At 42.0% G+C, this 17,663-nt stretch overlaps 1 protein-coding gene and 1 long non-coding RNA gene across 2 annotated transcripts in view; one reads left to right on the top strand and one right to left on the bottom strand.

Annotated features, from left to right (window-relative positions):
• Positions 1-1,332: 1,332 nt before the first annotated feature.
• LOC144218532 (uncharacterized) lies at positions 1,333-8,062 on the bottom strand. Its single transcript, XR_013331181.1, has 2 exons — positions 7,884-8,062; positions 1,333-1,811 (listed from the first exon to the last, which is right to left on the bottom strand). It is a non-coding gene; the product is annotated as an uncharacterized LOC144218532 (long non-coding RNA).
• A 190-nt stretch (positions 8,063-8,252) lies between these two features.
• CFAP58 (cilia and flagella associated protein 58) overlaps positions 8,253-17,663 on the top strand; it is a 106,231-nt gene continuing 96,820 nt past the window's right edge. Inside the window, exons 1-3 of the mRNA XM_077748374.1 lie at positions 8,253-8,391; positions 13,868-14,149; positions 16,218-16,366. Of these exons, the coding sequence (XP_077604500.1) occupies positions 8,383-8,391; positions 13,868-14,149; positions 16,218-16,366 (440 nt within the window). The 5' untranslated portion in view covers positions 8,253-8,382. The remainder of the gene's footprint in view (positions 8,392-13,867; positions 14,150-16,217; positions 16,367-17,663) is intronic.

Genomic DNA, 17,663 nt, shown 5'->3' on the forward strand with positions numbered 1-17,663 from the left:
GGTTCGGGGCTTTTTGCTTCCCTCCCATGGTTGCTTCTGAGAACACCTGTTCACAGTAGATTCTCTGTAGTCAGTTTCCGGTGCTGAAATTATTCAGTAGATCTGGCAGCAGATATTGGAAAGAAAGAAACATACCCACAGGGTAGAAAGGAGAGTTTATTCCTGTAACATAACAAATAGTTTCATTTTATAGATGCCTATCTGCTGCTAGGAGAAGCTAGTCATCAACTTTCATTGAGTACCTACTGTGCATCTGGCCCTGTGGAGAAGAAAAAAAGATTTGGTTCAAACCTTGGCCAAGGATAGGGAGAGAAAGGAGATAAATGTATTTTATTGTAATCCTTAATACTTCTGTTCAGGGACCTGGTGGATACCTGAAGATGATTTTGGTTAACTACCTTAGAATTGCAAATGTTTGTATTCCAATAGCTTTTAACTTCACTTAGTCGCTAGTTATTCCCAAGAGTAATTGCTCTGTGCCCGAGTGGATAAGCTAATCCTATTTTTCCTTTCTTCCTTCCTTCATCAAACTTTCTATTTTGACTGTCTCTTATGGGTCAGCACCGTAGATATATTTAAAGAAAAGACTGGTCCTTCTAGTCTGGTGGGAAAGACAGAAATAAACACATGCATACAATATTGTGTATTGACAGAATGACACACAGGTTTTCTAGCAACACAGAGGAAGAGTACCTAACTAGGGAAGACTTCCTGGAGAAGGTGACACTGAGCTGAATTTTTAAAAGGCTAACTGGGACCTCAGGGTAGCTCAGTCAGTTGAGCGTCCAGCTTTGGCTCAGGTCATGATGTCATGGTTGGTGGACTCAAGCTCCACGTAGGGCTTTGTACTGTCAGCGCAGAACCTGCTTCAGATTCTCTGTCTCCCTCTCTCTCTTCCTCTCCCTGGCTTGTGCTCCATTTCTCTTTCTCTCAAAAATAAATATTAAAGGGGTGCCTGGATGGCTCAGTTGGTTAAGCGTCTGACTTTGGCTCAGGTCATGATCTCGTGGTTCATGGGTTCAAGCCCTGCGTTGGGCTCTGTGCTCACAGCTCAGAGCCTGCTTCAGATTCTGTGTCTCCCTCTCTCTCTGCCCTTCCCTCACTCATACTCTTATCTCTCTCTCAAAAATAAATAAAACATAACAAAAATTAAAATTAAAAAAAAATAAAAGAACAGGCTAACTGGATAAAGAAGGAGACAGGATATTCCTTACACGGGATCAGGATATGGAAAGTCTAGAGATGTTTGAAAATATGGTGTTTTCAGGAAAGAGCAGAAATAAGACAGGGATTTGTGCTTTGGTGTTTTAAAAGAATTATTTTCTTATTCACTCATTATTTATTCAGTTTATTCATTCATTTGTAGTGGGAACAGGTTGTGTGGAGCTACTCAGTCTTTAATCTGGTTAGCTGGTTGCTTTGTGTAAGTCCTCCCCGGTTCTAGCAAGGACATCAAACTGCAGTCTTGGCCTGGTCTCTCTCCGGCAAGAGCACCAGCTGAATGAATGAACCAGTCACACCCAAAAGTAATCTGACTGGTAGAAGCACAGTTGCTGCTAAGCCAATAAAATGCAAGGCAGGTTGGATGACTGCATGGTTATGACACTGCCATCCTCTTCTGGTAAAAATTATCACCTGCAATGGCAGATCGCCCACTGCTTCTACTTCATGGCCAATCTCTCAGTCTTCCTGATAAATCTTCCCAAGCATGTAGTCTCCTTTGGTATCAAGAGCGGAATTTGTATGGAGATCCTTCGGGAACCGATGTCAAATGCTCAACAAATGTTCTGTTAAGTTCAGTCTGTAGCAGGCTGGAAAAGGAGCAGATTAAAGGGATAAAATATGGCGCACACAGTTTTGGAGAGTGCCAGCCAGCTGGGACTCTGTTCTGTCATCTAAGGTGAGCAGGGGGTCGACTGATAAATGCCAACAATTTTCTGTAACACGTGGGCTTTTAATCTTCCCAACAGCCATGAGGAGAAATGTTAGATATGATGATGGGCAGTTTTTACCATGTTGTTTGGGGCCCCAAATGCTGTTTGGATACTAAATTCAAGCGACATCACAAGAACGCCTGCATAAACCGGATTTGTGTTGATCAGGGCTTTGCGGGGGGGAGGTATAAGCAATGGAAACTAACTCTGTCTAGCTTAAACACACGAGGTGAATTTTTGGGAAGTGGTATCTAGCAGAACTCAAGAGTGTGGGTGTTCCCAGGCCTCCCCAGGGACCGTTACCAGGCTCTGAAGAGGCATCAACAACTGAGGAGGCTCTGTGCCCCAGCTCTCCCTTCTCTTGGGCCTGTGGATTCTCTCCCGTGTTCATTTGCTTTGTTCTTCCCTCTGTTGAGCTTACCTTTCTTTGCTCCTTCTGGGCTTCACATACTCAGTCGCAGGACCCAGCAATGAGTGGTTTGCAACTTTTGACCCCATTTATAAATCCGCAGGAAAAATAATGGGATTGACCTCAGGTGGGACAGGTCTCTACCTGACCCTTCAGCTGTGGCCCTAGGGAGTCAGATAGGGCTGTCTACAACGTTTTGGCTTCTAGAAGGAGCATACTTCCTGGTGGGAGTTACTAGTCTCAGAGAAGGGAGTTGTGGGCTTGTGGACTCCCCCCATGTTGCCCCCAGGACCTCTCTGATCCCTTGCTGGAGCAGGTTTCCTTTAGGGCACAGTCAGTTTGCATTGCAGGCTGGGATTTTCCATGCAGAGCCACATCTCAGTGTTTCTGCTTTTCTGGTTTTTGCTATGTATCCTCACTGGGTGCTACTAAAGAAGTGAGCACTCTGTATAGAAAGCTGTTGTTACTATGAGTCTTAACACACAGCTTAGAAATCCTAGCAGGGTGCCATGGGAGGCACTTATATCCAGGTTTTAACAAAGAGCTTTGCAGAGGTATTACAGTTCATGATCATATATTCAAGTTACCTGGCAGAGTGAATGGGTGTGTTCTTGGCTGTCCCTGGTCTTTGGGTTTGCAGCCATGTCTCTGTTATTCTTCCAAACTTCCACCATTCACCCATACCCTCTTATCAACGTTAGTATCTACTGGCCCCTCAGAGGGACCTCACCCTCCCTATTACAGGACTTTTGCATTCTTGCCTTGGTATGTGCCCAATGCTACTTCCCATACTTGGGATTCCTTCTATTTTCTGCTACGTGTCTCTAATGTATCTGTATCATTTAAGGCCAAGGGCCATATCTACCATGGCCCTTTTCCTAATATGCTATGTTTCACTGTTCTTCCTTATTTTAGAGTTCATTCAATAGACACTTAATAGTTGTAAAGTGAGAGGAGTGATGGCCGTTTATGTTAGTTTTTTGGTCTGCTATCATAAAGTACCACTGACTAGGGTGGCTTATATGACAGAAATTTATTTGCTCACTGTTCTGGAGGCTAGGAGACCAAGATCAAGATGTTGGTGGGTTTGGTTTCTCCTGTGGCCTCCCTGCTTGGCTTGCAGATGGCCTTCTTTTCACTATGGCTTTCCTCTGTGTACATGCATCCGTGGTGTCTCTGTGTCCAAATGTCCTCTTCTTATAAGGACACAATTCAGACTGTATTAGGCCCACCCTAATGGCCTTATTTTAAGGCCAGTCACCTTTTTAAAGGCCTCATCTCCAGACAGTGATATTCTGAGGGAGTGAGAGTTAGGGCTTCAACATTGGAGTTTTAGGGGGGCACAGTTCAGCCTACAATACCAATGGAGACAGAGCTGAGCAAGATATACATGATCCTTGTCTTGTTTGATAGATTGCTAGAGAAGACAGCTTAAGTAACCATTTCCATTAATGGTCCAGTTAATCACATGACTATCATTCTGAGTGGGTCCAAGAAGCGAAATATAGTACTTGTAAAGGTAATCTGATGTTGAAGAACAGTCAGGAAAGATCTCCCAAGGAAGTGAAATCTGCAGTAGGGGTGGATTGAAGTTAGCCAGGTGAAAAGGGACGATTAAGTATTCCAGACAGAAAGATGAGCCTCTGGGGCGCCTGAGTGGCTCAGTCGGTTAAGAGTCTGGCTTTGGCTCAGGTCATTATCTCACGATTAGTGGGTTTGAGCCCTACATCGGGCTCTGTGCTGACAGCTGTCACCTGTTTTAGATTCTGTGTCTCCTTCTCTCTCTGCCCCTCCCCCGCTCACGTTCTGTCTTACTCTGTCTCTCAAAAATAAATAAAAAATGTAAAAAAGTTTAAAGAAAAAAAGAAAGATCAGCCTCTGTGAACTCCAAGCAGTGGGAAAGAACCTGACATACAAGGAATTGAAAGAAGCCATTGGGGCAAGAGTGGGATAAGGCACTAGAAGGGGAAAGGGACCAGATAACACTGGATATTACATTCCGACATCCTCATTTCAGTGCTTATCACATCCCGCCTTCGAGTGTTTTACAAATTTTTGTGGGGGGAAGGGACTGCCATGTGTTTTGTTTCTCCTTCTGCTCCCTTAGCAGGAGATCCTCTCTTCAACTCCTTTTATATTCTCCACAGTACGCAGCACAAGGCTGGGCACGTAGTAGATGCTTAGTAAATAAATTAAGTGGATATAGTGTGAAATGAAATTGATAGAAGCACTCCTACTTGTCTAAATTAGGGGATGACCCAATCTTGGTGGATGAGCTTCTCCCGGAGGCTTTTTTTTTTTTTAAATCTTTTTTTTTTTTATGTTTTATTTATCTCTAGGAGAGAGAGAGAGACAGTGTGAGCAGGGGAGGGTCAGAGGGAGACGGAGTCACAGACTGAAACAGGCTCCAGGCTCTGAGCTGGCAGTCAGCACAGAGCCCGACGCGGGGCTCGAACCCACGAACCGCGAGATCATGACCTAAGCGAAAGTTGGACGCTTAACCGACTAAGCCACCCAGGCGCCCCATCCTGGAGGCTTTAAGAGGTTAGAACTTTTGGTAGTATGATGCCACCTAGTGCTCCTTTTTATTACAACAAAGGGGAACAGGGTCTTCAGGAATCTGGAAAATTGGAAAGGAAGCACTTTTTTCCATCAGCGTACATTAATTTGTCCAACCACCCATCCCCTCATCCATTACTCCATCCAAGTTGATGTCCACCTGCATCTCTTTCCTGTGAGTTGAACGTGTCATGTTCCTGCCTGCCTCCTGTGGTTCCCTGATTTCCTTTGTTCTGGCATTTTTGTCCTCATATTGTAAGTAACGCTCTCAGGTTATCAGTGTCTAGACTGATCTAGCACCCATAGTGCTCACTGTTGACATGGCATGTTCTAAACTATACCATCATATTGTGTTAGAATTAGTTGCAAGTTGTCTTTTCTCTCTTTCCCCCAAAGCCAGATTGTGAATGCAAAGGGCAGTGACTGCCATAGTTAGCTCTGTGGTTCCTGTGGCCAGCCTTTTACCTACAGTGTAGCAGATGCTTTAAAAAATTGTTTTCTGGATTGAATTTCTGTCACCTTGGCAGGCCATCTGCTTGTAAAATAATCCTTCAGAAGATTCTTGGGAAATGGGAAGACATCTGGCACTACAACTGATGCCAATACAAGATATGTGTGGCCAGGGGCCTCTAGGTCTTTCTCTGTTATGTATCTTCAGGAATGTTATGGAGTCTCTCTGGATCACGATGGTACCACAACCTGTTAGTCCCCGAGTGTGATCCAGTCTCTCCTGTGTGATCTGCTGTCTCTCCTGTCAGCTCCGCGCGTATTATGCCTGCGCCATAATATGTCCTTTTTTGTCTACCAGATTTATAGTCACTGTTCATGAATGATATACAGTTGCACAAATGTGAATTTTCCCCAAGTTAAATCATAAATTCATTAATGTTCCAGTTAAGATTTCTCATGAGGGGGGTACCTGGGTGGCTCAGTTGGTTAAGCATCCGACTTTGGCTCAGATCATGATCTCGCGGTTCGAGGGATCGAGCCCTGCGTCCGGCTCTGTGCTGACAGCTCAGAGCCTGGAGCCTGCTTCAGATTCAGTGATTCAGAGGGAGATTCAGTGTCTCCCTCTCTTCTCCCCTACTCACATGGTCTCTCAAAAATAAATAAAACGTTAAAAAAAAGATTTCTCATGAGGAACTTGAAAACATCCTGAAAATTATACGAATGGAAGTTCATGACTAGCCAGTGAAGTTTTGACAGAAGTAGGAATGGGGGACTTGCCCTCAATCATGATGTCTGGCTAAAAACGATAATAATAAAACCTTCTGGTACTGGCATAGGAGCAAACCACAGAGCTCAGCACAGAACCATCTATATTTGGGAACCAAGATGTTGAAAATGGGCTCACTCTTTGAGAAAAAAAAGAAATCGGATCCTTACCTCATACCATATGCGAAAGTAGGATGGACTCAATAGCTGAATGTTAAAAAGTAAAACTATGAAACTAATGGAAGAAAATGATAGAGAATGCCTTTATGACCTTGGAGTTAAGAAGGACTTCTTAAATCATACTGAAAAAGCATGTAAAAAGTAAAACAAACACACACACACACACACACACACACGATGGAGGCTTACAAAGTGAAAGATGGTTGCTTTACAAAGGACATTACAAGCAAAGTTTTCAGTCTTTGAAAGCAGATTAATGTCCAGACTTTACAAAGACCTCTTGCAAATCAAATGAAAAAGAAAAAGAGCAACTGAAATATAGGCAAAGGCTTATAGACAATTCACAGAAGGGGATCCCAAGCGGCTTATAGATGTATGAAGACATGTTCAGTTTCACTAAGAGAGAGACCCAGAGTAAAACAAAAATATGTTGACACTATTTCCATGATAATTGACGGAATTTAGAAAATTGGCTAATTAGATGAGTCAGTATTTGTAAGGCACTTAGAATAGTATTTGACACTTGGTAAACACTATGTGAGTGTTTATGAATAAACAAACTACAATGTGCTGGTAACGATGGGAGTAGGGGACAGAAACCCTTACACTGCACTGGAGCATAGTGCAGAGCAACAATTCTTGTGTGCCATTTAGCAGTACTTGAAGTTAAGTACCCAGGGCTTCTACCAGGCTACTGACCACCTCTGTGCCATTGGAAAATAGTGTCCACCACTGGGCAAATGAATTTGAAAGAGGCATACCCTCTGGATAGTTATAGCCTCCCAGGTTCATGACTTGACTAGGGAACAGAGCTTTTGGGGGAAGAAAAAGGCACATCTTCCTTCAGCAGGGCACATGACATAGGAAAGCTGTTTTCCAGCTCCCACTGGCCCATGGCTGGATATCTTTGTACAGGACAAGCTGCATAACCATATGTGATGGCCCTGTGCATACATTATAACTTTACCAATCTCATTCTTAGGCATATGTTGCCAAGGAATTGCACATAGGTCCACAAGAGACCATGGACAAGGATGATTATAGCTGCATTGTTTGTGGTATTGGAGAGGTGAAGGTAGCCTCCATTTGGGGAATGAAAGTCACATGTGTGGCTGTCCAATATGGAATACTATGCAGCAATCAGAAGCGATGAACTAGGATTACAATATGAACTACAAAAGAATAGATCCATTAAAAAGAATACCGAGGAAGAAAGAAGAAAATAAGATGATCCTAAAGTCCAAAATCATTATTAAACATTTTTAAAAAGTACACTAATAAAAATGTATACACTTTTCAAAAATACATATTCAAGCACAGTAGCATGAATGTTTATGAGGCTGAGGAGGGGTGGGAGTAAGGATGGGGTTAAAGGGGAAAAAAATCCCAAGAGGGGTTTTACACGTTTCATGAACCAAGTTGTTTATCCTCTGTACATGAAGGTTAAAGAGGGTGGAGGAGGAGGTGGAGAGGGAGAAGAAATGATCTTGAGAGAGGAGCCCTAGATGAAAAAGGCAACTCTCCACGATGTGGCTCCACATACGTTTTCCCAGGGTATTTCGAGCTCTGCACCCTATGTTTCTTACCGCTGGTGACTAAATCCTTTGAAAGCGGGGTCTCTTTTTTCCATATTACTTTCCCCTCCGTCTCTGGCACACAGTAGTAGCTGCTTCATTAGGGTTGAGTTGACTCGAATGAAGATTATTTCTTGTCCCCGCGACCAAGTCTCTTTGTCACGGAGTCTCTTATCCTCGCTCCAGGGAGTTTTCCAACTTCCTAGTGCACTTTGGGACTCCGCCCAGCTTCTCATAGGCCCGGCCCCTCACAGGCTAATTTGCATATGCCTTTAAGGAAGCCTCCCGAGTGCCCTTCCCAGAGGCTCCTCCCCTTTCGGAAGTCCTCTGGTTTCCTCAGAGGGCGTGGCGGTTGCTTGGCAACGCGAGGACGCGCCGAGCGCCGGGTTTCGGCCCCGTGCGGCGGATACCAATAACGTGGCGCCAGGAGTAGTGCAAGGCCCTTCAGACTCCGGCCCAGTTTTCGCGATCACGACAGCAACCTCTGAGGCCACCCCCAGAGAGCGTCAGGATGGGCGAGGTCAGGAGTCAGTGCCCCTCTCCCTGTCGTCTCTCGCTTGACCCCTCCCCATCGTCCCTCTTCTGTCGACTTCTCTCTTGTCACATCCGCTGATTCCGACATTGCCCCATCAACATCCTATCCGCGAACCCGCAGCCTCACCCCACCCCTCTGTCTTTACCTCCTTCACCTGGGTGTCAACACCCCAGCCCCACTCTTAAAATTGGCGCTGTGTTCAACATAGTATGAAATTCATGATTTCCCAGATTTTGAGCACCCACCCCTAGATTTTGAGCCATAAGCTGATACCCCAGGAGAGGTACGTAGGAATATTGATGACTCACTGTCTGGTGGGACCTGGAGGAAGGCTTCATAGATACCCATTTTCATCCCTATTCACTGACCCTTGTCCACCTGTCACACCATGATTCCCTATCATCTGATCACTTGCTGTGACGCATCTTCATTAAACTCTTCACCCCTGACCAATGCCCTGTGTTGTCATTGACCACTGTGTTAAAATCTTGTAGCCCACTTTGTAGTACATCCCGTCTTCAGCCTCACTGATGACAGGTCATTTCCGCAGCTCTTTATTGATCCTTCATCCATTAGCACCCTCATTTGTAATTTGGACAACTCATGTCCCTGTTATCACTTGTCAGCCACAGTCCCCATTCACCATGGCTATAGCCCATTCCTCTATCTCTCCAGCAGAGTCCTCCTTCATCTCACCCGTCACAGGTTCAGTCCCAGCCAGAGTCAGCCATATAGTTTGTGGGGCTCAATGAAGATGCAGAGCCCTTTGTTAACAAATTACTAAGAATTTCAAAATGAGACAGCAGAGCATTAAACCAAGGATGGGGCTTATCTGAGCAAGGGGCCCTGTGCACTCTCACAGGTTGTATGTCCAGGGAACCAGACTGGTCTCCACTTCTCTCATCACCATCCGGCCCCCAACCCTATTCCAGTTCCTTCCCGTATATCCTCACATCCCTCACCATTCCATCTCCTCCATATCTAGTCTCCCTTCCTGTGGGAAAAGCTCCCTCCTTCCCTTATCACACAATCCCTTTCCCACCCTCCTCTTCCTCACTCTCAGGTCCTTCTCACATCCATACCGTGGTGGTCACCTTACTCACCCCACTACCCACACTCATTCATGTCGCTTTCCTTCCCATCCCTTCCTCCCATTCCTTCCAGCTCTTCTTTAGTTTCTCCTTTATTTACTTTTCAGCGTGCCTTCCTTTTCTCCCTCACTAGTCATCTTAGTTCATTTCATTCTTCATTTTCTGTACATAAGCCTAGATACCAATACCATAAACAATTTATTTCCCAGTCTCCCTTCCCCTGCCTTATCGCCTCTCATTTCCTCCCTTCTTTTGTTTCCTTCTCACTTGATCTCAGCCGGGTTTCCCTCACCTCTGCTTCCACAAGTCTCCATTTCCACTCTGGCCTCTTTTATCACTGCAGCTCTCTTGTCCTTTTTCCTTGTCATTCTCCCCACCGAATGACGCTCTCAGCACCTAGTGCCCGGCAGATAGGAAGCGCTCAATAGATAGGTGTTGAATGGAGAAACATAGTTCCTTTCTGACCCAGTTCATGTTGAAATGGTGCTTTCAAAGTAGATATCATTATATGCTCTAACAATGTAGACACCAACTGGTTATGGGTCACAGCTCGGAGATGATTTTTGCTGTGCTTTCAGTAGTAGTCGTAGCATATATATATATACAAATGTAATATATAATATGTAAATATATAAATTATATTTANAATATCCAAATATCCAAATATCTATCTATCTATATACATCTATATATATAGATATAATATATAAGATATAAGATATATCTATCTTATGTAAGATATAAGATATATCTATATATACAGATATAACATAGATAGATATATATTTGGATATTTATTTATTTGGAGAGAGAAAGCAAGCGAGCAGGTGTGGGAAGAGAGAGAGAGGGAAAGAGAGAATGCCAAGCAGGCTCTGCAAAGCCCAACACGGGGCTGCATCCCATGAACGGTGAGATCATGCCCTGAGTGAAAGAGTCTGACACTTAATTGACTGAGCCACCCAGGTGCCCCAATAGTAGTATAATTAAAATGACAATATGAACAAATCTGTTCATGAATGTTTTAAAAAAACTTTTCTTTCTTTGATATTTTTCCATTCCTATGCTAAGTGCCAGGTGTACAGGGAAAACCTGGTCTGCAAACAAATCACCAGGCTAGTGATCAAGTGTTGGCATTAATACCATTTATATGGATGGAACTGAGAACATTGGTGTGATAAATTTTTGTGTGTGCTCATGTTTAGCATCGATAAGGGGAAAACACAGGGCGGCGGCAGCACCATATTTCCTTAATATGATTTTTCTCTTCTTTGTGGAATTACTATGTTGTGATGTTTACAGTAATCTGCTTCTCGTTGGGAAAAAAAAAAACCTCTGTTGAGTTTAACATTGGTACTAAATGTTATACAAAACGTTATAGGTAGGCTTGGTACTCCACATCCATTTTAAGATGTGAATTCTTTTTTGCTTGCATGTCATATTTAGAAATCAATAGTACAAGTGTTTTTGAAAACCAAAAATATGTAGACTTTCTCCGTATTGGGCAAGACAGGCTTGTTAAGGCAGAAGGTGAACTAGACTGCTTCCATCAAATCTGCAGGGTGAATTTAAATTTTACTTTATTTTTGGGATTGGAGATCATCTCAGTTGATTTCTTTGATTAGCAATAGAGTGTCGATGTTGAAGCTCTTTTTCATGTAGCATATCAAAGTGTAATGTTGCATACATAATTAAGTCCTCTCAAACTTTATCAGATCAGAAGTTTTGAGTGGGTGTCTGTGACCTACAGATTAATTCACTCCATATTCCTTAGAATGCCATTCACAGCCTCCAGTTTGTCTTTAACCTCCCGTCTAGTCTTCTCTTTCCTTCTCCCTGTCATGCTTCTTACACTTTAGCCAACTTGAGCTTTTTTTTAAAATATAATTTATTGTCAAGTTAGCTAAAATACAGTGTACACAGTGTGCTCTTGGCTTCAGGCATAGATTACCATGATGCATCGCTTATATACGACGCCCCCAACTTGAGCTTCTTAACTAATCTCAAATCCTGGATACTTGCTGCACCTGAGCCTTTGTTCAAGCTTTGCCATGGGCCAGGCGTACCTTTTCTCTCCATATTCACCTGTGAAAATTTCACTCTCCCATCTTGGAATACTCAAATACCACCTTTTTTAGGAAATTTGCTTTCATTCTTGTTGCTGGGAGTAATTCCATCTTCCTATAGGTCCTTGTAGAATTTTGAATCCATTTTATGGCAAGAATCAAGTTCTGTACTTCCACTATCTGAAAACATACCCCATAAACTATTAATGTATAAATTCCCTGTGGGAGGGCTGTTTATTTCTTACCTTGATACCTCCCTAATTCCAACTTACAAATAGCAGATGTTTGATAAATATTTGCTGAATAAATGAAGAAAAGTATTAACGATCCCCATTCTTTTTTATTATTGTGCTATGTCTAACAAGAAGAAGGTGTATCAGTTTGCTAAGGCAGGCTTAACAGGGTACTGCAAACAGGGTGGTTAAAACAGTAGACACTTCTTGTCTCACAGTTCTGGAGGCTGAAGTCTGCAATCAGGATGTTGGCAGGACCATGCTTCCTCTGAAACTCTAAGTAAAATCCTTCCTTACCTCTTCCTGGCTTCTGATGGCAGCCAGTGATCCTTAGCTTTCTTTGGCTTATACCCTGTGTCTGTCTTCACATGATATTTCTTTCTTCCTTTCTTTTTTAATGTTTATTTTTGAGAGAGTGGGGGGAACAGAGGACCCAAAGTGGGCTCCATGCTAACAGCAGGGAACCCAATGCAGGGCTTGAACTCACAAACTGTGGGATCATGATGTAAGCCGAAGTCAGATGCTTAGCCGACTGAGCCACCCGAGCACCTCTGATAGTGTTTCTTCCTTCCTGAAGGAAGGAAGTGTCTCTGTCCAAATCCCACCCTCTACTTTTTTGTATTGAGATAGAATTGACACATGACATTGTATTAGTTTTAGTTGTACAAGATAATGATTGGATATATATATAGCAAAATGATTATATATATATGTGTGTGTATATATATATATATATATATCAAAATGATGACCACAATAAGTTTAGTTAACATCCATCACTACACAGAGTTACAATTTTCCCTCTTTTTATAAGGACACCAGTCTTATTGGATAAGGGCACACTCTACTCCAGGATGCCCTCAAGTTAACTGATTATATATGCAATGACTCTACACCCAAACAAGGTCACATTTACCGGTACTGGGGAGCTAGAACTTTGACATACCTTTCTGGAGGACAAATTCAACCCTTACACTAGGGAAATAAGAATTCTTGGGGTGCCTGGTTGGCTCAGTCAGTTGAACGTCCAACTCTTGATTTCGGTTCAGGTCATGATCTTGTGGTTGGTGAGATTGTGCTATCAGCACGGAGCCTGTTTGGGATTCTCTCTTTCTCTCCTTCTGCCCCTCTCCCCTGCACCCTCTCCCTCTTTCTCTCTCTCAAAATAAACTGGGAAAAAAAAGAATTCTTATTTAACTTACTCCCTGGTTTTTATCTAAGCTAAGTCATAGCTTGTGTTTGAATTACATCTGTGTTTGAATTACATCTGTATGCCCAAGCTTTTTTAAAAAAAATCATTTGTTGTCCAACTGATCTTGGAAAGCAAATCTAGAGGAGGCCTGTGAGCATTGCACAAAGGGCATCTCAATACACCTGTGAAGATGAACTTGCCTTATCATTTTAAGAGATAAAAATGATGGAATGTCTTTTAGGAGAAGAATCCATATTTCAGATGGGGTTCATGTGAACTCCCAAGATCTCCATATATCTGACCATAACATCCTATGGCTTTCCTCTGCAGGATGAAGTGAAAACAAATCAGGGCTTGGAATAATCATAACAGATATCAAATTATTGAGTGCCTCCTGTTTGCCAGGCACTTGGCCAAGTGTTTAACATGTATGATCCTATTTTTTTTTGAAGTTTATTTATTTATTTTGAAGGGGGAGGGGCGGAGAGAGAGAGGGAGGGAGAGAATCCCAAGCAGGCTCCATGCTGTCATCACAGAGCCCAATGCAGGGCTCAATCTCACACCATGAGATAATGACGTAAGCTGAAATCAAAAGTCGTGCACTTAACTGACCAAGTGCACCCCATGAATGATCCACTTTAATCTGATCTTTGATACCATATGGTAGGAAATATTATTATCCTAATGCATATGTGTACACATATACATGCATCAGGGGATGAACAAGATGCCTTCCATGATATAGTCTTAATTTTTCTGCTTTTTCAGTGGCTTTTATTTTGGTTCTATGAAGGTCTTGTATTCATAGATAATAATAGCAACCCCTGAATAGTAGTGTATACGTCTTGTAATGCTCATTCCCTTCCCTGCTCTTTTGTACAGGAAAAGAGTGAAAAACCAGTGCTGGAAGAAACTGCATTTGAAGAAATCGAAAGGGATTTTCAGGAGGTTCTCAATGAACTGTCGGGAGATAAAAGTCTGGAGAAATTTAGAATTGAATATGAGAAACTTCATGCTGTCATGAAAAAGTCTTATGACAATGAAAAGCGTTTAATGGCCAAATGCAGAGAGCTAAATGCAGAGATAGTGGTTAATTCTGCAAAGGTCGCCACTGCCCTGAAGCTCTCCCAGGATGATCAGACCACCATTGCATCCCTGAAGAAGGTCAGTGATCTCTTAGAAACAGAACGGATGGAGAGCTGCCATAAATGCATCCTATATTTAAGACATCATTCTTTCCTTATATTGGCAGCTCTAGGCTGGTAGTAAGTTAGTTATTAAGTAAAAATTTATGTGATTTATATATTCATTAAGCCTAGGGAATAGTGTTATTTTCAAAGGAAATAATTAGCCTGGTGAATTTCACTGGGCAGAAAATAATGTAGAACCTTACTGGCTTGCTTTCTAAGAAATACTGGGTTAGCAAAAAGTATTAGAGGGAAGGAAGTGTAATATTAGGGACCTCGATATATCTTGTTTTATAGGTGAGTAATTAAATATCTTATGATGATAGCTTGTTAAGGATATTTTTGAAGGATATTTTCATATTTCTGCTTTTCCTACTGTTTTAGAAGAAAGTGCCTTGAGAATTCCTAGGTAGTATTTTTCATGACCTTGTTTCCTCCTTGATCCTCCCAGTTCCTCATAATGGGAGACCAGGAATTCAGTCTGGAGGCTACTGAGGAAGTATAGCTCCTCTACCCTGGAGTTTTTCATTCTCAAGTGTGTTGCATTATTTTGTGGGTAAAATATAAATGTTCCTTGTTAATCTCAGGGTGATAAGAGGTTAAGAGCTTTTAATTTATAATTAAAACCCAAGTGGTGAGAAATAACTCATAAACTTTTTAGATAATTCCCTTGATATCATACAATGAAACATCGGGCAATTTAAATGAATTTCCAAGACCAGTGCAAATTATGACATCTGTTTTCTTAGAAATGACTTTTTTTTAGTGCCATTTTCTTTCTATTGTCATTTTCTTCTTTTTGCTGAAAAAAAAAAACAATAAAAGAAGGCTTTAAATCATTGTACAATGAGGAAATAAACCCATTTTTTATTGCAAATTAAAAAACTAGAAATGGAAGTCATGAGCTGGTTAAAATATAATTGGTGAAGTTGATTTGGACAAACCTTCATATAATTGTGTTTTCTTTTAAATATCCTTCATTTGTTTTGCTGAAAATAGTACATATGGTTGCTTACAGAAAAACATACCCTATAATTGTTTCGAATCACTAAATTATGTGAAGTTACCCAAGACTCATCTCTCTCTGTGTCATGTAATAGTGAGCATGAATTTATGTAAATATTCTCTTCCATTCATTTTATTCCTTGTCAACATAAAAGCAAAATGTTCTCACCTTAAGCTTCTAGGTTCTTATCCATGTGAAGGACTCACGTTCCACTTGACAAAACTTTGCAAGACAATGGAGTGGCTGGGTAAAACTGAAAGCTGATGCAACTATGCTTTGTTCATTTATTTGAATGGCTGTAATTCACTTTTAAGTATTTATGTTAACATTCCACATTGTATTTAATAATAGTAAGGAAGCGAAACTGCGTGAAGCCTTGTTCCCATTCCCAGCTGGGTGCCTTGTTTTTCTCCTGTGAGCATCTGAAGAGAAGGCCTGGGAGTGGATTTCTAGAATGGAAACTAGCAAGGCTGTTATGTACAATTTAAGTGACAGCGAAGAACACCTTGCTATGAATTGTTCTAAAGCTGACATGGCCATCCAGAACCACTTACTTGAGACCTGAGAACAAAATAGATTTTTTAAAAATTTGGAATCTATCAAGAGCTTCAAATTTAGGGCTTGGATCCAAGGCTACTCCTTATTTATTTATTTATTTATTTATCCATAAATACCTGGACTTGGAAAGCACACAGACTTTCATTTTTTAATTCTGTTAACTTATCTTAACATTTTTATTAGAAATATCCCGCAGTTATAGTGGCCCTTGCAAGATGTGAGCCTTGTAACCCCACTCACCCACACAAGGAAAAATACCATTTGCCAGGACCCCTTCTAACACTGTGGTTCAGTATCGACTAGCTCATGTTGAACAATTTAGTAAGTCAATATAAATGGAATGCATAATGTATAATATATAGTCTTCTTTCCCCATAAATGACAACTATATTAGAGTTGTTTTATTATTCTATTTACTCAGTTTATCTTGCATCTGGATCCTAGTTTGGTTTTACTCACTAATGTCCCATGGCCCATATAGGAAATCGAAAAGGCCTGGAAGATGGTGGACTCAGCCTATGACAAAGAGCAGAAGGCGAAGGAGACGATCCTTGCCCTGAAAGAGGAAATAGTGAACTTAACCAAACTAGTTGAACAGGGGTCTGGATTGTCAATGGACCAGGATAGCAAGTAGGTCATAGACTTGTTCATGTATGTCGAATTTGCTTTTGCAGAGGCCCCGTTCTTCAGCAGATGCCCCGGGTTTGCCATGTCACCTTGAACATTCTTTGTGACGCAACCGTCTCCTTCTTTGGTGGTTTCCTGGAGATTGTTTTCCATCTATTGCTATTTTTTGTTTTTAGTGCTCCCTTTCTCCATCCCCCAAAACTCGTAATTTGCGGTTATATTAACATTTTGACTCTACAGGAACATGTACTACAATTTCAAAAGGAGTAAATATTTTAGGTTTATTTCTCTCAAAGTTGTGTGACATGGAACTGGTTGCCCTTTTGCTTTGACTTCCAGCTTCTTCCCATGCTCTGAACCCCCATGAGTCCCATCACCATTCTTCTTACTTCTCTGGTTGTAGGTCAGAAAACAGGTTCTGGGCCACTCTTTTAGCCCTGAGAGCTTCATCTTGTTGGTTCTGTCTTCTAAGCATCACTTGTGTTGCTCCCTGCTCCCTATCAGCGGTGCTAATGCCTTGCTTCAGGCCCCGCATTCTCAGCTGGATTTGGTGATGGACTGCTAACTGTTCTCCCTGCCTTCAGGGAAACATTTCCTCTCTTCACCATCTTCCACGCAACAGATTTAGGCTTCTGAAGTGTGTACCTGCATGCCCCCATCTCCAGCACATGTTCTAAGCACCAGTCCCAAAGAATGCAGGCCAGTCTTGAACGTGTCTTTTAGGGCCCTACATGGATCTGCCCTTCAGCCTTGCTAGACTCATGTCCAGAAACACCATGCTTGCTGATGCCTCCATACCTTTGATTATGCTGTTTCTATTCCAGGAATGCTTTTTATTCATTTCTCCACACAGTAAGCAACTATACACCCTTGATGACCCATCTCAAACACCGTCTTAACTTCATCACTGTCAGCACCTCTATTTCAACCTCCTCCCCACCCCTAGCCTCAGTGAGAGTCACTGTGTTCTCTGTTTCCATAGAACCCAACATATATCTCAGGTATGGCATTGATTACATTGTATTGAAATTATTTGTTGAAATACTTTACTACCTGTTAGGCTACAAACTCCTTGAAGGAATACACTTTTACCTTTCTTCTAGGAGTCTATCACTGTGCAAGGCATGCAAACACTGCATTAGTTAATGAGTCAGGAATAACCCCATTCTTACTTAGGCATTTTTTTAAGTTGGCTCCATGCCCACTGTGGAGCCCAATGCAGGGCTTGAACTCACGACCCTGAGATCAAGACTTGAGCTGAGATCAAGAGTTGGACGCTCAACTGACCAAGCCACCCAGG

The sequence above is a fragment of the Crocuta crocuta genome, unplaced genomic scaffold (genome assembly GCF_008692635.1).
Source record: "Crocuta crocuta isolate KB4526 unplaced genomic scaffold, BGI_CrCroc_1.0 scaffold619, whole genome shotgun sequence".
Taxonomy (NCBI): domain Eukaryota; kingdom Metazoa; phylum Chordata; class Mammalia; order Carnivora; family Hyaenidae; genus Crocuta; species Crocuta crocuta.